This window comes from Notamacropus eugenii, chromosome X, assembly GCF_028372415.1.
Source record: "Notamacropus eugenii isolate mMacEug1 chromosome X, mMacEug1.pri_v2, whole genome shotgun sequence".
Taxonomy (NCBI): Eukaryota; Metazoa; Chordata; class Mammalia; order Diprotodontia; family Macropodidae; genus Notamacropus; species Notamacropus eugenii.
Genome location: NC_092879.1, coordinates 16562096 through 16582572, shown reverse-complemented (window position 1 = coordinate 16582572; position 20477 = coordinate 16562096). Strand labels below are relative to the sequence as shown.

Here is a 20477-nt window from a genome sequence, read left to right as displayed (position 1 = left end):
AAGTCATTTCCTCTAAGCCTCAGTCTCCTATTCTATAAATACAGTCGATAGTTGTCACACTTCCTCTCCCTCCCAGGGGGGCATTAGGAGAAAGTGTTTTGGAAATCTTAAAGCTGTCTAGAAACACAAGCTACTGCTACCCCTCCTAACTGAGGAGTCCAGAGGTTAAGCTACCACCCCATGGTACCAATCCTTGGGAGAGGCCACTTTTACAGGTAGAGAAATCTGCCTTAAAGCTGAATTTTCTCCCTACCTCAAGACACCAGTACTATAGATCTGGAAGGGCCCAGATGCCTCATTTTACAGATGAGGAAACTAAGGCAGGCAGAAGTTAAGTAACTTGCCCAAGGTCACACAGCTGGGGAGTGTCTGAGGTTGGATTTGAACTCTGGACTCTAGGCCTAGCATTCTATACATGCTACTATGCTTTCTCTCAGTACCAACAGAGAAAAAAACCAGCAGAATCATGGCATCTGAGAAACCATCAAAACTGTGCCTGATCAAGGATGCTCTCTCCAAAAATGCTTCAAGCAGTTTCTGCTTGAAGACCTGTAAGGATGGGGAACTCACTATTACCAATGGCAGCTTAATTCATTTAGGTCAAATGATTAGGAAGGTTTTGTTGGGTTTTTTTTTTGAAATCCAAACTAAATCTCTAACCTCCACTTGCAAATCTCCAGGGATGGGAAGCAGCTCACCTGCCCCCAAGGTCACTTCACAGCATTAGGGGGAGGTTAAGAGAATGGAAGAGCTATAGGAGGTCCATGATATTTATCTGGAGTCCCATATTGGGGGGCCAGCCAGCCTACCCTACGAGGGCCTGAAGACGTGACCCCCTGCAGTCACGTACTGAACCAGTGGCTTAGGGCCAGATTTAGAATTTCAACCCTGCCCCTACCCCCAACTCCTCTCAAGCTCTTTACAGTTATCAAGTAATTAATGAATTAGGTTTTTAAAATATTTTCTCAGCCTAGCACCAGAGAAGAGAGAAGCTGGGCTAATTTTAACTTCTTGGGGGGCAGGAACAGGTTTGAGTTGGTTTTTGATGGGGATGGGGGGCAGGGTTCTATATATCTCTGAAGGGAAAGAGGATATGGAGGGAAAGCCAGGGAGGGGAAAATCTATTGTTCCTCGCCTCCCCCTACCCCATTTCTGTAAGGCCCAGGGAATGTGAGAATGGGGGGAGTGGGGTAGAATCTCCTGGAGTGTGACCTACAATGTTTTCTGGTTATCTAAAGCTGTTTGCCCCTTTGATGTTCCATTTCGCCCTCCCCTTGCTTGGGGGTATCACTGAGAGCTCAGATGGTCAGAGGCCTGAAGTGCCCGCATCATAATGGGCAGACCTCGGGGGTCAGGAACACAGGAGTTCACTTCCTGGCTTAGACCTTTCCTAGCTCTAGGATCCTGGCCAAGTCACTTATCTCTTTGTACATTGGTTGATTTTTATCAGTAACATGATTGGGTTGGATCTAATGGCCTCTATAATCACTTCTACCACCATATCCAGGATTCTCTGTGGTCTGGGGCAAATCTCTTTCAACTCTCTGCACCTCAGCTTCCTTCTCTGTAAAATAAAGGCTAGACTAGACCTCTGAGACCCTTTTTCAGCAGGAAATTGAGGATCCTATGACATTCTTGGGCCTTAGTTTCCTCTTCTGCCAAATGAGGAGGTTGAGTTTGATCGGGGGTTAGATCCTTGATAGAAAGATTTATTTTATGAAGTTTGGATTCAGTCAAAGGGCTGTACTTGAGGACCTATAGGGCCACAAGTTAGCCACCCCTGGGATGGTCTCTGAGGTCCCTTTCAGCTCTAGACCTAAGGTCCTAGGATCCCAATGCTGAATTCCCTCCCACCCTTTAAAGCTCAGCTCAAATGCCACCTCCTTTAGGAAGCCTTCCTTGATTCCTCCCACCTCCATCACTAATGACCCTGCCTCATCAGACTCCATGGACATCTTCTCACTTGCATCAAGAACTACATATTCTATTTTCATATTTGATAGTTTAAGCATCAGGGCCGCTAGGTGGTGCTGCAGTGGATAGAATGCCAGGCCTGAAGTCAGGAAGACTCATCTTTCTGATTTCCAATCTGGACTCAGATATTTCCTAGGGGTGGAAGCCTGGGCAAGTCATTTCACCTGGTGGTCTCAGTTTCCTCATCTGTAAAATGAGCTGGAGAAGGAAATGGCAAACCACTCCAGTATCTTTGCCAAGAAAGCCCCAAATGGGGTCACAGAGAGTCAGACATGATTGAAACAACTGAACAACAACAAAACGTCTAAGCGTCACAAAGGCCTCATGACATAGCAGCTTTGGAGTCTGCCAGCTCTGAGTTCAAGCCCTTCCTGCGATACACCATGGCTATGTGTCCCTAGGCAAATCACCTAACTTCTCAGGCCCCATAGACCTCTCAGATCCTGAGCCATTTGTTGGTCTCCTGGATCACTGAGATTTTCCCACAGTGCCACCCCCTGGCTATGCCCCGCACTTGGCAGAGGTTCAGCAAACTCTCTGAGGTAAAAGAGCATCGAGCCCAACCTTTCCCTGGCCAACAATGGCTTTTCCAACATCCCAAAATGTGCTGATCCACCTTCTGCTTGAAGATATCCAGTGGCAGGGACCCAAGCCAGCCTACTCCACTTTAGGCCAGGCCTAATCATCAGGGAGTTTTTCCCTTCAACATCTAATTTAAATTGTCTTCTCTGTCTCTGTTTATTGAAGGAGCCTGGGGAACCTAGAAGAGTGAAGGATTTAGAGATGGAAGGAATCTTAAGACCAGCCCCAAACCCTAATTTGACAGACAAGGAAACTGAGGCCCAGAAAGGGGAAGAGATACTTTCTACATCATACAGCTCAGCAAGTGTCTGAGACATCTCTACAGAAAGTAAGCTTTGACTTCAGATGTGGCTGAGGGTAGTCAACATCAAGCCAGGAAGAAGGGGTGGGTACCCAAGGCATCCTAAGACAATTCAGAAGTCAGGTGACCCCAGGGAATTAGAAGGAAAAGATCAGTGAAGTCTAGGGCCCCTGGTTTGAACTGAAATGCAGATACTCACCAGCTGTGGGCCCCTGGACAAGTGGCTTCCCCTACTTGGGCCTCAATTCCCTCTTTTGTCAAATGAGAGTGTCTAATCTGGTGGACTCTAAGAAACCTGGGACTCCCTCAGATTTTGCCCCCTTGTTGGGTCACCAAGTCACTGTCTTCCTAAGATGACTTCAAACCTCCCATGACTGAGTGCTATTTTCAAGTAAATACAAAATGTTTCAGGTAAATACAAAAAAATTTCATGGAGCTGAGGTAGTCTGACAGCTCTGTGGTCAAGGAGGAAACTGACTTAAGTGAAATCTGGAGACAGTGTTCCTGCCATTTGGCTCTAAAGGCCCTGCTCAGAGTAAACCTCCTGTGGAGAAGGGTCTGAGAGGGACTGTTGCAGGGGAGGCAGCCTGGGCAGGCCAGCTTTTCCCCCTAGCCTAGCTCAAGATGCCCGAGGATCACAGACTTTCGGGACCTGAGAATACAGAACAGGCAACCAGGTGGGCAGAAGTCTGTCTTCTCAGCCAGTCATATTTGGAAGGATTGGATGCCTGAATTTTTCAGCACACATGTACATTGTGGGCATACAGGTCTACATGTACAAAGACTCTCACACATACACAGAGAACATGAACACACACACATGGATACAGGCACACAGAGAGTAGCATGTACAAAAGCTGAGATACACACACATACTCACAAACACATCCATATACACAAATATACACATATACACAAACACACATACATACAGACAGATATACACACAAACTCTCTCTCTCTCTCCCTCCTTCCCTCTATCTCTCTCTCAGAGGCTCCTACACACAGACCTGGAAGGGAGGGCCTTCATAGGCCAGCCAGTCCAAACCTCTCACTGTACAGATGAAGAGTCCCAGGGAGATTAAATAATTCACAATCATGGGCAAGGAATGAGAACTATAGCATTAGAACACAGATCCCCTGCCTCCAGGGAAACTTCTCTTTCTTTCCACTAAGCTATGGAGCTTCTCTCATGCTGTTCTGGGCAACAGACCCAAATATGTGTGCATAAAGACACACAAACATACATAAGCCTACAGGCAGACGTATATCCACATGCATGAACAGCCATACAAAAGACAGTTACATATGGACACACAAACACACACAAACATACACATACACACAAACACACACACACACACTTGCAGGCACACAGCCCTGCTACTGCTCACCCTTGGAGCCCCCAGCTTACCTTGATATTTATGAAACAACTTCCCCTAAGAGACAGGCCTATAAACATGTCACCCAAGAGCTCTGAAGACAGCCAGGAGCCCACAGGATGTAATAAAAGCCAGCCAAAGTACCCTGGGTTTGAAATCTCACAATTTCCCCATCTGCTTGGGGAAAGCAGCCAAAGTCAAGGGCAGCAGTGGGAGGTGGCAAGCCCATAAAAGATCTTTGATTTATCTCTCGGAGAAATTAATCTCAGAAAAAAAACCCCAAAGGCTAATGCTCCCAACTTTGGTGTCTCCATATAAACCCATTTTAAAAAATCACCTCTACTCTGAGCAGTAGAAGGCCTGACACTTAAAATGTGGCCAACAAGAGGACAGCCTCTGGATTGTCAAAGCCTGTAGGCTGCCAGAGCCCCCCAGAAGAACAAGAAGGAAGTCCTTACTTTGTTAACGAGTACTTGCTCAGCACCAGGCTTTAGGGGTTTCCACTGCTGTCTCTTCCTTCGGCTCTCCCTCTGGACTTCCAGGGTCTTGGAGTTTAGAACTGTGCTTGCTGTGGGGATGAAGCATAGAAATCAGGCTGGAAGGTTATTTGAAGATATCTAGTCCAAGTAGTCCAACTGAGGCTCAGGGAACTCAGGGGATTACAGGACTAGGGTGGGAAGGGACCTCTGAAACCAGCTAGTCCATACGGTGAGGAAAGGAAGACCCTGACAAGAGAAATCACTTGGCCAGCATCATGTTGTTAGGATCCCAAAGCTAGGTCTTTTGACTCCAATGCATTGACAAGCCATTTTAGTCAACTCATAGAACTTAAAGTTTTATGCTAAGAGTTAGATACACAAAGACAAAAACAGTTTCTACCCTCAAGGAGCTTATGTTCTATTGGGGAGACATGTCCATAAATATGTACGACATCAATACAAGGTAATTTGGTGAGGGAGGCCTTAGCAGCTTGGGGGAGAGGGAAGTGGTGAGATGGGGTGACTCATGTAGGAGAGGGGCTATAGCTGAACTCTGAAGAAAATTGGAGATTCTAAGGGACTGGGCAAGGAAAATGAGCCATCTTGGGCCGGGGCACAGCCAAAGCAGAAGCATGAAGAGGGGAGTGGAGCAACGTGGGTGAGAAACAGCATGGAGGCCTATTTGGCTGGATTGTAGTGTACAAGAAAGGGAGTCAATAGGGATAAATCTGTAGTGGTGGCTGGGGCTTCAAAGTAGTGGTAGTCTTCAACCAAGCCATCAACCAGTATTTATAAAGCCCCTCTTATGTGCCCAGTACTGTGCTAGGCACTGGGGAGGATCTGGCCTCCTGCCCAGTCCAATGTTTTCTTCATTAATGCTTCACCTCTGGGAGTGAAGATACAAAATGTCAGACCTAGAAGGGACTTCAGAGGCCTTTTAAAACAATCCCTTCAATTTACAGATGAGAAAATGGAGGCTCAGAGAGAGGGCAGTGACTTATCCCATGTCCCCAGCTAAGAGAATTGTGCCAATGGCTTTCTGTGTCACTGGAAGCCTGGTGACTATGTCAATAGCTCTCAAGATTGGGTGCCAAGGGACAACGTGGAAAGAAATGAGTGTCTCTCCAAGTCTTTGCCCATCCTCTGAGGGCAGTCTGACAACCATGAAGGAGCAGTGATAATGTAAGAGGTGGCTCTTCACAACGGCCCACTTTGTAAGTGCTGGGAGGAGGGTTTCGAACTCAGCTCCCACCTGTGCTAGGTCCAGCAGTCATCCTGCTCCATCTTCATGCTGCCAAGGGTGTGCCTTGAGTGAGTAATACACACAATGGCATCAAATGGCCTGGCTATCCCCAGGACCGCTAGCCCCCAACCATTCAGGCCCCTGGCACTGCCCCAGGCCACACCGATAGGAAGGAGGGGAAGCTGACACAGCTGGAGCCCAGGACCCCATCTGGGAAGCGAAGCTGGGAACTCCTTGGGTCCAGCTCAGACTGGCTTTGGTTTGTTGGTTGGTTTTTAAATCATTACAGATGTGAGTCAAACTGACCAAGAATCTTGCCAGGGCCAGGCCTGGTGGTGGACAGATACTGTCAGAGCTGGGAAGGAACTTAGAACATACAATATCAAAGCTGGGGTGGGGAGGATTTTAGGACACATAATGTCAGAGCCAGATTCAAATCTCTCCTTGGACACTTGGTGAATGACTCTGAGCAAGTTACTTAACCTCTTGGTGACTCAGTTTCTTCATCTGTAAAAATGAGGAATGGGCCCCAAAGATCCCTAAGTTTTCCTCCAGCTCTAGCTCCGGGATTCTCCAACCCTTTCCTGGGATTGATGTGATGGTAGTGGAGACACCAACATTTATGAGCTGTGTGACCACATCTAAGTCACTTGTCTGTGAGCCTCACTTTCACCATTTGAAAAGTGATGATAATATTAGATCACACAGTGACATTGGGCAGAAGTTACACTGGAAACCTTAAAGCACTAGAGAAGTATGAGTCATTCTTACAGGCCATGAGGGGAGCACCACAGTGCCTGGAACACTAGACCTGGAGTCAGTAAGACCTGAGTTCAAATCCTGCCTCTTGACACTTAACTAGCTGTGTGACCCTAGACAAGTCACTTAATCTGTCTACCTCAGTTTCCTCATCTGCAAAGTGGAGAACATAATAGCACCGACCTTCCAGAGTTGTTATGAGATCACATGAAATCATATCTGTAAAGAGCTTAGCACACTGCTTAGCACATAATAGGTGTTACATAAATGCTAGATTCTATTAGTATTATTGTTATAGCCAGATCAGTGATTTCACTGGTATGGAGAAGTTTCATATGGGGAAACTCCTTCCACCAATAGGCATTGGGCCCTTTTCTTAAAATCTTGCCTGGGCTCTTGAAAAGTTTAATGCTATGCCCAGGACCACTCATCCAGGATGTGCTATAGGCACTGGAACCCAGGCCTTTCTGGAATGAAGGTCAGTTGTCAAACCACTGCACCACACTACCTCTTTAGCATTCCTAGCATCTCTCCTGTCCAAACCGTTCCTGCCCCCCTCTCCTCTCTCTTCTCTCAGAGACCCAATTTCTGGGACACGAGACATCTTGGAGGGAGAGGAACAGTTTCAGTCATCTTCTGCCTGATCGAGATCGCCAGTCAAGTCTCCCCATCTCGTATCCCCTGGGGCTGATTCATTTTCCTTGGGCCAGTCGTTGAGCACACTCTCAGCTGAGTATGGGCTGTGCTGCCCATGGTACCACCCTCAGAAAAAGCCATCATTAGGAAGAATGATTTCCAAAGGCCCAGAATGGAGTATGCCATTCTTTGTACTACGAGGATGTTCTGAGTCTGCTTGTGGACTGGGGGCAGAGGTCATCAGAGTGGCCTGACACCCAGGGCCACACCCTTCCTGCTTCTCTCTCCTCTTGGTCCAAGGTGCCCTGGGCTGGCAGCTCATCCACCCCTCATAATCCAAACTAGCTTTATCTTCAGAGTTGGGGGGAAGGTGAGAAAAGAGGTGATCTAAGTAACTTTCTTGCCTACTCAAGAGGAGCAATCCCCTTTCTTTTAAGAATCTTGGAGCCCTCGTCAGGATTCCTGTGGCTCTGTCTAGGACTTTCACATCTTCCCCTGAGCAGCATGGCCCCCTGTCTGTCTGCCTCCCCATCCGACTCTTGCTGCTGCCACCCTATCTCTCTGGGGGCAAAAGGAGAAGGCCCAGAGAGCCAGTCAACTGTTTTTGTCCCAGGTGAAAAAATTCTTAGCTATACCTTTAACTGTGGGTCATAAGGTCACAGAATACTAGATTTTGAGCTGGAAGGAACTCCAGAAGCCATGTAGTCCAACTTTTTCATTCTATAGAGGAGGAAACTGAGGCCCAGGGAGGGAGAAATAGCTTACCCAGAGTTGCAGTAAATGTCTGAGGTAGGATTTGAACCTACAACTTTCTGAGTCCAAGTCTAGGGCCTGGCCAGGTCTTCAAATGGAGGCCAGAAAGCCACAAGACAGAGATGTAGAGAGGATTCCTGTTCACAGACCAAATGAACCCACAGATCAAAGGAAAGTGGTCATTACAGTTTACCCAGACTTTCACCAAGCTTTTGATAAAGTATCTTGCACTATTCTTATGGAAAAGATGGAGTGGGTAGGGGTGTGGGGACTCAAAATGACCCAGTGAGGTGGGATCTGAGCTGTAGGAACTAGCAATCTCAAAGAGAAGTCATTAAAAATCTAATCTCAGCTTGGGAGAAGGTATCCAATGGAATGGCCCAAGGATGTGAGCTGGATCCTGGGTTATTTAACATCATCATGTTTTAGATAAAGGCTTGGCTGAGCTGGCAGCCTTATCAGAAGTGACAAAGGTGGGAGGAAGAGATTGAGGGATGCCAGAGTCTGGATCCAAAGAGATCTTAACAGGTCACAGAACTGGGTTGACTCAAATTAGACAAAACAATGTGGGTGAAGGCAACATCTTGCACCTGAGTTCTAGAAAGTGACTTCAGAGACACGGAATGAAAGAGACATGGTTAGATGTTGGCTGGTCTGAAAAAATAAAGAAAAACAGGGTTCTTAGTGGATTGCAAGCTCCAAAGGAGTCAGCAATGCCATGGCAGCAGCAAAGTCAAACGTGAGCTTCAGTTTCCTTGGGAGAATCAGAGCTGGTTTCTAGGAATATGACAACAAAGCTCCCTCAACCCTTGGTCTGGGCTCAGACCTCACCTACAGTGCTGGCTTCTCTTGTGGCATATCCCAGGATTGAGGGGAACAGAAAGCATGCTATGAGTTGAAGGGAAACACTAGAAGAAGAGCTGTCATGTGGATGAAGGATTAACTTGGTTCTGCTTGTCCCCCTGGGGCAGAACAAGGAGCAGCGGGTAGAAATTACAGGGAAGCAAATTCTTGCTCAGTGGGTGGATGAGCATCAGCTGCAAGCTGAAGGGGCTTCCAGGGCTGCAGGCAGAGGCCAGCAACTATTTGTCAGAGATATAATAGGGGACATTCCTTCTGGGGAAGGGCTTGCCTACATGGCCCCTGAGGTCCCTTCTGGCTCTCCAGATCTGTGATACATCTTCCAAATGGAGAAAAGAAGGCTTACATTACTTATCTCATGGGCTTGGTGTGTGAAAAAAGTACTGTGGGCCTCACAGAAATACAGAGACACCAATTGACATTATTATTATATCATAAACAGCATACATAGTCATTAGGATCAATATAACAACACAGTGGTTATCAATGATACAATTATGGATAACAATAAGTAATAATCATCTCTATAAGAGGGCAGCTTTGACTCCTCAACAACAGGCAGACGTGGGCATTTATCTACCTCACCAAGGAGGGAGCTGGCCAGGGAAAGGAGGAGCTGATAGAAACTGGTTTCCCAAATAGGGTCCTGATGTCAGCCTCTTCCCCAGAATTATTTTTAGCTAAGAGTGTCTGGCTGGGACCTCGAGAAGGAAAGCTGCTACATGGGAGCCACTTATATCCCCAAGGTGAGAGCAAGCTGTTAAGGTGATGGTGATGGTGATGGTGATGGTGGTGGTGGCAGAGCCTGCCAGCTCCCAGGGGCACATATCTCACCCCAGACCTATAAATAACACCTCTCACACACACACACTCTTTTCGACTAGGGATTAACTCCATCCCTACTGGGCCCTCCACTGGGGACCACTGCCAGCTTCCAGTGGGTATCAGGGTAGTAGGGGCTCACCAAATGCTAGGAATGGTTTCTAGCTCTCCTTGGGGTCACTGGAGGCCCGTGAGGAACATGCCTGTCCATTTAGGGGGAAGGAATGAATTTGGAGTGAGCCACAGACTTCAAAGAATGTCAGTGGTAGAATGGCCCTTACCAGAATGTCAGGGCTGGGAGGGCCATTAGACATCTCTTAGTCTAATCTGCTCACTCTACAGAAGAAAGTGAGGTACAGGAAAGTCAAGGAGATTGCCCAGGGCCACGCAGGGAGTACCAGCAGTAGGAGTAGGGTTGGATCTTTAGAGCACACAGGTGGCCACAGTGGCTCGGGGCTCGGTTTCCCCATTGCTCTGCTCCAACTCTTCCTCCATTCTGGGGCAGGGGGAGGGAGAAGGATTTGGACAACACATTCCAGTCATTGGTTCCTATCTTACTATAATACTAGGCAAGAATCCAGAGACTAAGTAGTGCCCCTCTCCCTGACAACTGGGAAGGGAAGTCTGAGGCCCATTCCACTGTCCCCCACCTGTGTTCTGTTCGGCTACCCTCCACTCTTCCAAACCCTGCCCATCCTTCAAAGCTCAGTCAAAGTACTACCTCTTTCGGGAAGCCTTCCTTCCCCACATGACTCTGGAGACCCCCCCTGAGAACCAGTCTCCAATCAGGAAGCATATGAGTTTATCTTAAGCTGAGTTCCATATTTCAAGAGCCTGTGATTTCTAAGTGGGCATTCCTCTACTCATCCATGTGGCCACAATCCTTCTCTGTCTTCACAAGGGATATCCTGAATCATTGTGGTCAAAACCAAATTCATCAGCTAATAGCCAGACTTCTAGGGATGAGCCTTTGCTCCCTGAGCTCATCACCTTGGTTGGTCACCAAATCAAAAAATGGTAAGGAATGTTAGGAACCTCAGAGGTCATTTACCCTTTTACAGAGGAGGAAACTGAGGCCAACAGAGAGGAAGTGACTTGCCCAAAGTCACACATGGGATCACAGGTGGGAAGGAACCTTAGCAGTCTTCTAGTCTGACATCTCTCCTCATTTCACAGAAGAGGTACCGAGACTGATTTGTCCAGCAAATAAGTGACTAAGGATTTGAACAGAGGTTTCTAAACTCTAAGTCCAGGGTGCCATCCACCTGTTCCATCGATGATATGGGCAAGTCACAACATCTCTGAATCCCAGTGTCACAAGAGTGCCCCCTTAGAGGCCATTGAGACTCAGCCTACCTCCAAGGGAAGGGGAAACCAAGTTCACCCAGCCCATTCTGGGGATAGCTCTGTTAGAAAGTTCTTCCTGATATCAAGCCTATGTTGATTGCTTTATACTTTCCCCCATTTCTCCATTTCTCCTGCTAGCCTCTGGGCCAAGCAGAACCAGGTTCATCCCTCTCTTCTATACACTATCCCATTAGATACTTGGAGAAAGCACTCATGTCCGCCCCCTAGAGTCTTCCCTTCTCTGGATGAAAACCACCCAATTCCTTTGGGTGCAAACCACCCAGTTCCTTTGGCTGATCCTAACAGGATGTCTTTCACCATCCTGGTGCCCTACTCTGAACACCCTGCATGTGGTAATATAATAGAAAAATGCATTGGACCCGGAATCAGGGGCTGAATTCAAATCTCTCCCTTATTGGCACCATATGACCTTGATAAAATCCCTTCCCTCTTCTCAATCAGTTAAAAGACAATTAAGTGCCCACTTAGTGACAGGAAGCATGCTGAGGGCTGGGGATACAAAGAGAGACAAAAGACTGTCCTCAGGGACTTTACAATCTAATCTTTCCACCTCTAAAATGGAAGTGGATAATTCTAATGCATTATTGTCTTCCTCACAAGGTTGTAGTAAGGAAAAGCCTTTGTATATCATATCAAAATATGTAAATGGAAGTAATTATTTTAGGATTTCTCTTATTTTGACCTGGCCAGATGTGAGTTTCTCAGAGAAGAAACTCCCTCCACCAAGGCCCATCAGCATCTGCTCTCCAACTTTGAGGCTTCAAGGTGGGCCTGAGTCACTGAAAAGGTCAGAAACTTGCCCAGGGTCACACAACAAGGATGTCACCTAGGCAGGACTCTTGCTTCTAAGCTTGCCCTCTCTCCAGACACTCTAAGTTCTACTTGATCTCCACCAAGCACTCAAACTTTCCCTCTTCTGGTGAGTCATCATTTCCCACACACAGGCTCTTCCGTCATAGCCAGGAAGTTCAAGGCCAACCCTAAATGTCCATGTTGGCCCTTCTCAGAGAAGGCCTATTTGGGTACTTTGCTTCCCACCCAGGGATGAGGAATCAGTGCATTCCATCTCCCAAAGGGATTTGCATTGGAAAAAGTTCTCCCAAGAGAGGGCCATGATTGGGACTCAAAAGTCCCCAGAGTCCAAGGACCTGGGATCAAATCCTACCTGTTACTTCCCAGCTTTATCAACTCTCTTCTCCTACCCCTTCCCTACCTAAGGCCTCAGTTTCCTCCTCTATAAAATGAGGGAGTTGATCTAGATGACCTTGCAGCTTGAGAGCTAAGAGCTTAGGATCTCTGGATGTCCTCAGTAGAACCTCAGAGCAAAAGACACTTGGAGCTGGAAGAATGATAAAAAGTCATGTGGTCCAAGCCCTTTGTGTTATAGATAGGAAAGTGGAGATCCAGATGCATCCCTAAAGTCCCAAGGTGTGCTAGTAGCAAAGCCTGATGAGAATTGTACTCTAGTCTATGGATAGCAGGGACAGCCCTAGGAGATGGGGAGATGAATTTACCTCAAGGCAGTTAGGTGGGGCAATGGATAGAGCCTTGAGCCTGGACTCCCACCTGTCCCACTCTTCATGACCCCATTTGGGTCAAAGACACTGGACTGGTTTGCCATTTCCTTCTCCAGCTCATTTTGCAGATGAGGAACCTGAAGCAAATGGGGTCAAGTGACTTGCCCAGAGTTGATTTCAGGCCCTAATTGCCCAGGAATCAGGAAGATCTGAATTCAAATCTGGCCTCAGATACTTAACTAGTGAGGTGACCTTGAGTAAAATCACTTCATCTCTGTTTACCTCAGTTTCCTCAAGAATAAAATGGGGGATAATAACAGCACCTCCCTTGTAGGGTTGTTGAGAGGATCAAATAAGGTAATATTGGTAAAAGACTTAGCACAGTCCCTGACACATAGGAGGTGCTATTACTACTAGCTCTTATTGGGGGAGGGAAGAGACCCTCCTTTCAGACCTCAGGTCACCTCTTGGCCCACTCAGCTCAGTGTCCAAAGAACCTGAGGGAACCTACCTGGGTTGAGAAGCAAACGTTTCCTCCAGCCCACCTGGTCCAGCCCCATGGGTATGCTCTGAGAAAGGGGTAAAGAATGGCTTCGATCCAAAACCTTGAAGGACGGTGGTGATGGTGATGGGTGAGGAGGGTGGCAAGATGGCTGAAAAGCAAGGACAGGTCAGTTACTAATCTGTTCCCGGGTCAGGTGGGTGTGAAGGTTGGGGGTGAGAGTGGGGATAAGCAAGACACGGAAGGAGGGACAGAGTTCTGAGGTGAAGGAGGCATCCAAAGCAAAAGGAAGATGGTGGAGATACAGCCTGGGAGAATGGAGTAAGTTCTGGTCTCTGACTCACAGGGCCTGGGCTGAAGCTATAAGCCTTGTCATTTTCATCAAGGCCCCTCCTTTGGCCCCCTAGCTTTCTGGGGATGACATAGAGGTTAGGCTCAATGGTCTCTCACAGCCCTTAGTACTGCTAGCTCCTTTCCATATAGGGTTATCCTTTCCATATCTCAGGGGTTAAGGGCATGGTTGCCCCCCACCCCACAAGATCTGGAAAATCCGTGAAAACATTTTTGGCCCTCCCTTTGTGCCAGAGAAGAAATCTGAATTATTATGGTATTAAAGATAAAATATATTGATATTATACATTACGCATTTCTGAGTTTCTAAGCTTTCTCCTGTGTCATCTGCTGGTCTTTGTGTGTCATCTTTGGCTTCCTCAAAACCCCTCCCAAATTCCCATTTAATTTCTTATGCTAAGCTGAGATATATCAAAACCCGCAATGGGGAAAGTTGTGATGTGGAAGGGATAACTGTCTACTTAATCCAGATTTTGTAGAGCTATGAGAGGCAGGATGGTGGAAGGGATAGAACTACAGCAAGGCCTTAGCTCAAGTTCTCCAGTTGACACATACTAGCTGCATGACCTCACCAAGTCACCTGACCTCTCGGTGCTTTAGATTAAGTTCAGATTAAGTTGCTGACAAGGGGGTGCCTCACCTCCAAAAAGGGCATTCTTTCACTGAGAGTGCCTTCCATCAAAGCAGCCACAGAACCAATCAGGGTCACTCAGATTCTCAAAACTCTTCTACTTTTCACAAAAACCTTGGGTTATTGGCCCCTCTTACAGAGGCTGTCCTTAAGGCCCAGAGTGGGGGAATGATTTGTCTGAGTCAGTAAATCAGAGAGCTGGGATTCAGACCTAGACCCCTGACTCTAATACCTGGCTTTCTGTTAAACTTTCTGGTGCAGAGAGTAACAGGAAGACTGCTCAACTTCTAGCCAAGTAGAAGCAACTATTATTCACTCTCTTGCAACATTCAGTAGATGCCTTCCCACCAATCTCTTCCTACCTCCTTACCTCATGGGCCTAGATGTTGATGTTACCAGTACAAGGGCTTCATGCCTTTGTGGCAGAATCTTTACCCACTGTGCCATGATGTTTCTTGCCCACCTGCCAGGGTTGGGAACTCAAAACAACAACAAATCCCACTTCTTTCTGTCAGCGAGACTTATTAAAGAACATATCAGAACTAGGATGCACAAATGTCATTAACCCATTTTACAGATGTGAAAGTGGGGGCCAGAGACGTCAAGTGATTTGCTCAATGTCCCAGAGCTAGGGACTACTGGAATTTTTGTCTCACTTGGGTTCCTTTATTCCAAACCCAGAACTCTTCATTATCCAGTGCCAAGGTAAGTCCTATGTAAACTGTAAGGCCCTGGACATGTAAACTCTTATGAATTTTACTCTTATTTTAACTGAGAACTTCTGTTTTTACATCATATTCATTTCTGAATCTATCTCTCCCTTCCCTAGAGAGCAATGAATTCAGGTTTAGTAAAACCAAGCCATGCACCAACCATGCCTGACAGTATGCAGGATTCCACACCCATAGACCTCCACCTCTGAAAAGAAGAGAAAGCAGTACAATTTTGCATCTCTTTCCTAGGGTCGTTTAGTGACCTGTTTTTATTAAGAGCCCCTTGACACCAGTACTTTTCATTTGGGCACTCAAACTCTTGCTATGCTGGAGAAGTGATTATTAATAACCAAGGATTTGGGGGGATCCAGAGCAGCCCCCCCTTTACAGTCCTAATTTCAAAAGTTCGGTCTCTTGAAAGACATGGCTGATAATGAGATTGGACTAACTTTCTTGTTCAGACCCCACCCAGGTGGGGTAGCCATTGTGTTCTGCTCTGGCTTGGGTGGGGATAAATTCTTTGAACAGACTGCCCAGGCTGGGGACAACTTAAGAAGGAGGTGACTGAATCAAAGTTCAGATTCAGCCCCTCATTTCTCATTAATTCTTGACCAATCAGCGTTGATTGCCACCCTGGGGAACACCTACACTTCAAAGGGTGTAACAACTGTGAGCCAGAGCCATGATTGTCTTTGGTCTAAGAGAAAGAGGGCCAAATGGCCATCCTTTTATTAAAATGCTGGCATTATTAAATTACCAGAAATTATGTCTCTCCTACCTTTTTAATTACCACAAAGCTCTAGTTCAAAAGATAGAAGACCAGACACTTATTATCTGTGAGAGCCTGAGCAAATAATTTTACCTCCCTGGACCTCAGTTTCCTCCTCTGTAAAAATGAGGGGGCAGATGGCCACCGAGGTCCTTTCTATCTCCAGACCTAGGATCTGGGAGCAGTTAGTGGAAGGTCCAGAGAAGCAGATACTGGCTTGATTTCTGGGCAAAGTGGGAGAGTCACCCTCGGAAGGTGATGGACTCCCCCTCCCTAATGAGCTTTAAGCAGAAACCCAGCAGGCACTTTGCAGGGTATACTGTAATGGGTTGAACTAGGCAGCCACTGAGTCCCTTGCTCCAGCAGTAAGAAAATTCTGTAATTCAGATATTTGACATCTTGTGTCCTAAGGGCCCTTCCAGCACTTACATGCTCTGACTCCATTAAAGTGACCAACTTTGGCCACAGTGCCCATTACGGCCACTTGATGTGATCAACTTCCTTAATGAACTCCTTGTCACCCAACTTAAAGATCTGTCTGGCTCTTCTGGAAGCCTAATGAGATTATAAGCTTCCTAAGTAAAGGGAAGTATGTGACTTGTCTCTGGAGTTCCATCCCCAGGGCTCATTATGTAGTCAGCAGCAAGCTATGAACTTTCACTGGGCAGAGATATCACAACAGCCCTCATGGCTTGACTGGGATGTCAACCCCAAGACTCAATATCTGTGAAATCCAGTGTCAGTCACAATCTGGCGGGATCTCAATTTCCTCATCTAGAAAAGGAGTAAAAAGAGCATCGCCAATTTCTACAGGATATCCCCAAAGTCTTAGTGCCATCTTAAGCCTTAACAGCTAAAAACAGCTAAAACTTTTGGGATACCCTGTATGGATTTGCAAAGCATTTTACATGCATCATCTCATTTGATCCTCCCAACAGACTTGGGAATTTATTGGGTGATTATTATCCCCATTTTACAGACCGAGAAAACTGAGACTCAGAGACTTGCCCAAGGGCACACAAGTGACTCAAAGTCACTGAGGCAGAATTTGAACCTCAAATACTGCACCATCCTGGAAGAATAGAAAAATAGATGTGCTCCTTAGCTCACAAGGCTGGGATAAGATAAGGGTTTTGTAAACCTTAAAAGGCTGAAGAAATATGAGTTGCTTATGTTTACTACTATTACTACTACTGCTGCTACTACTACATCATCACCATCATCATCATCATCATCACCCAACATTCAAAGCCTCGATTGTAGGCCACAGAATTGAAAGGGATCTTGTGGGCCATTTAGCCTATCCCTTTCATTTTAAAGATGAGGAAACTGAGGCCTGGGGCAAGTAAATGACTTGGTCAAAGTCCCACAGCCAGTTGGTGTCATTCCAGGCCACACTGACCTCTTCCTTCTCTGAACTCTCTTAGCCCTGATAATCTGTGGGAAGCTCTGACATTCTGTGTTCAAAGGGCTCTCCCAGTCTAAGTCTGGATGGAGTCCTATGCTCATTTTCTAGGTTCCACTGCTTAAGATAGGCATAGCAAAGTTAGTGGACAGCCAGAAGAAGGTAAGTAGATGGTAGAAGGGCTGGGGTCCCGAAATCTGGAGCCAGAAGGCACCTCAGAGGCCACTTGGTCCAACTCCTTTCATTTTACAGAGAAGGAAACTGAGACCTGGGGAGAAGGGACTTGCCCCCAAGGTCACTCAGGTAGTAAACAGTAGAGATGAGATCTGAACTCAGGTCCTCAGTCCAAAGCTATTGTTTTGTCAATTGCATCCCACAGCTTCTCAAGGGTCTCGATAAAGGAACTGGAGATATTTTACTTGGAGAACATAAGACACACAGACAGAGCAACCTGAGAGCTGTCTTCAAGTATTTGGAGGACCGGAATGTGGAACACGGATGAGATTTGTTCTGCTTAGCCCTCAGAGGGCGAGATTCAGAGCAGTGGGTGGTCAAGAAGAGGCAATCTGGGGAATGACACTCGGATTGCAGAATCTTAACCATAGAAATGACCTGCTTCCCACTCACAGACGGAGTGCACCTAACAAGGGAGGTCTGTTCCTGGAGCTGAGCCGATCCGATTCAAAAGTCTTTAAAACAAGAGGAAAGAGAAGGTAAAAAGTGTCTGCAAGCCATCATACTAGGAACCCCAGAGAAGGGCTATCCTGAAAATATTCAAAAGGCCACAGGAGACAAAAGTCCAAGAAATAAGTCAGTTCACAAAACTCATGGCCTCATGCCTGTACCAAAATGCCCAAAGCAAAGCAGACCCACTACAAATCCAAATGTAAGGTAGGAAACTGTCCTCAGAAACATCAATGATCCTTGGAGGCATGAGACTCAGGCTATGTCTTCAGAAAGGTACATCTTCTCCAAAGAAAGAAGATATAAGCCAAACATACTTAAAGGATGCACAAAAATATTTAAACAAATATAATTTTAAAAGCTCAAAAGGAACAGGATAGATTTTAGAAAGGAGAGAAAGAGGGAGAGGAAGAATATGGTAGAGTTGGCATAATGCAGAAGAGAGGTTAGAGCTGGACTTGGAATCAGAAAGATTTGGGTTCAAGTCTTCCCTTAGATATGTCCTTGTTGTGTGACCTTGGGCAAGTCACTTAACTACTATGAACACAAGTTTTCTAAATGGTAAAATCATACTAAGAATGACAGCATCTTTCTTCCAAGGTTGTTAGGAGACTCAAATGAGTTAATGTATGTAAAATACATATTGTAATCCTCAAAGCACTAGACTCTTGACCTTATAAAAAAAGCTTATAAAAAGTCACAGCATTAAAAAAAAATGGAAGAGAACAGAAGGAAGCAGAAAGGAAGTACCTTTTACAACTGTGGCTGGGCAGGGTCGGGGTAGGGGATTCTTAATTAAACAAGAGAGAGAGGTGATCATAAAATACATAACAGACAATTTCTATTACATCCAAATTTTTAGATCTTATATAAATTCAATGGAAAAAAAGAGAAAAACTGTTAAAATCTTTCTCTCAATTGTCTCTGATTAAAAGTCTAACATCTAGGTTATATAGAGAAATGACAAAAATATATAAGACCAAGCAAGATGGGTCAGAAATAAAAGTGGTCAAAAGATATGACCATAAATTGTTCTTTGTTTTTCGAGACTGGGCCTACCCATCTTGCCCAGGCTACAAGTGCAGAGGACACTGATGGGCACAAGAGCCTTGACCTACTCCATTTCTGAGCTGGACTCGTTTGCCTCCTCCTTAGGCAACCTGGTCTCCCCACTCCCTGGGGCTTCACCAGATTAGTGTCAGACTTAGCTCAAACACGCAACTGGCCTAGCTGATAGCAGCTGAGAAAGTCCCAACTTGAGGGATCTGTCAACCTCAGCCATGCTTGTAGTAGGGATTACAGGTGGGTACCACCACACGTGGTCAACAAAAAGTTTTTAAAAGAAGAACTGTAAACTACTAATGAATATAGGAAAACCTTGAATGAATATATGAGCAGATGAAAACAATTCTGAGATTTCACTTCATACCCATCAGATTGGTGAAGAGGACAAAAGATTGGAAGGAGCAGTGTTGGAGAGACTGCGGAACGGTTCATTGATACATTATTGGTGGAGTTGCAGATGCTAACAAGCCTTAAGAAAGCCATATGGAATTATGGGAAGGAATGTGGCTAAACTTTGTGCCCTTTGACCCCAGAGACCCTATTACTTGCATAGTCCAACAACCCACAGTTTAAGAAGCTCTGAAGTGGCTGCTAGTGGAAAAAGTTAAAGAAGCCCTGGTGTGTGTGTATACACACACACACACACACACACACACACACACACACATATATATACACACATACTATCCCCAAGGAGTATGAGACAGAAAAAAAAGATCCCATCTATTCCAAAATATTCAGGGCAGCACTTTCACTGGTAGCAAAGGACACTGGGAAATGGATGAGTAGACAGAAGGAAATGACGAATGGGAAGAAAGCAGAGAAATATGGGGAGATTTCTATCAGTTCATATGAGCAAGTAAGAAAAAACAGGAGAACAATATACACAATGACAATAACATAAATAAAATGAACATGAAAAAGAAACCAACTACCAATATTGGTTCCAGAGAACAGATGCTGAAATATACTTCTCTCCTTAACAAAAATGTCATTGTCAAGGAGGGGAGCTTCTATTCTGGATCTGATTCATACTGATGAGGAGGAATGCAGAACTAGATTGCTTCAGAAAATTCCTATGCTGAACATTAGAGGATTGGCAGAATGTTGATGGGCACAGGAGCCTTGACCTGCTCCATTTCTAAGGAGGAACTGTTTGATGAAGTAGAAATGGTAAGAAGCTTGGGGGGAAATGCTCCTTCAAATTTGGACTCTGTGAAAGAGGAAAGGAAAGTAGTCTGTCTGACTGCACACCCTAGATTTGGGGAGAGCAGATTTCCAAGCATTCAGAGAAAAGATAGGTGGGATTTCATGGTATAAATCCTAGAGAGGACATCAGCCCAGAAGGAACAGGAAACTCTTGGGAATTCAATTCTAAAGGTATAGGGAGAAACAATTCTAGTAAGGAAGGGAGATAGAGATATCAAGGGATGGATGTGGATGCACAGAAAACTCATTGACTCCCTGAAAACAGGTAGCTGGGAGGACCAAGTCACTTTTACTGACCTTTAAAAGCTCATGAAGACATCTGGTGACCAAGGTGATACACTCAAGGTGCAGAATGAGGTGTTTGTTTTTGGATGTGGCCAAGGTGGGAATTTGTCTTGCTTGGCTTTGCAAGTCAATTACAAGGATTTTATTCTTTGGTTGTTTTTGTTTTTCCTGTCATTCTCTGGTTGC

General features: G+C 45.8%; 1 protein-coding gene across 3 annotated transcripts in view; it reads right to left on the bottom strand.

The window, feature by feature from the left end:
* Positions 1 to 20477, bottom strand: part of ARHGEF9 (Cdc42 guanine nucleotide exchange factor 9) — a 379846-nt gene that overhangs the window by 319624 nt on the left and 39745 nt on the right. For all 3 annotated transcript variants that reach the window (XM_072626502.1, XM_072626505.1, XM_072626504.1), the window contains 2 exons: positions 13189 to 13330; positions 4698 to 4807 (listed from right to left, as the gene is read on the bottom strand). In XM_072626502.1, the coding sequence (XP_072482603.1) occupies positions 4698 to 4807; positions 13189 to 13330 (252 nt within the window). The remainder of the gene's footprint in view (positions 1 to 4697; positions 4808 to 13188; positions 13331 to 20477) is intronic.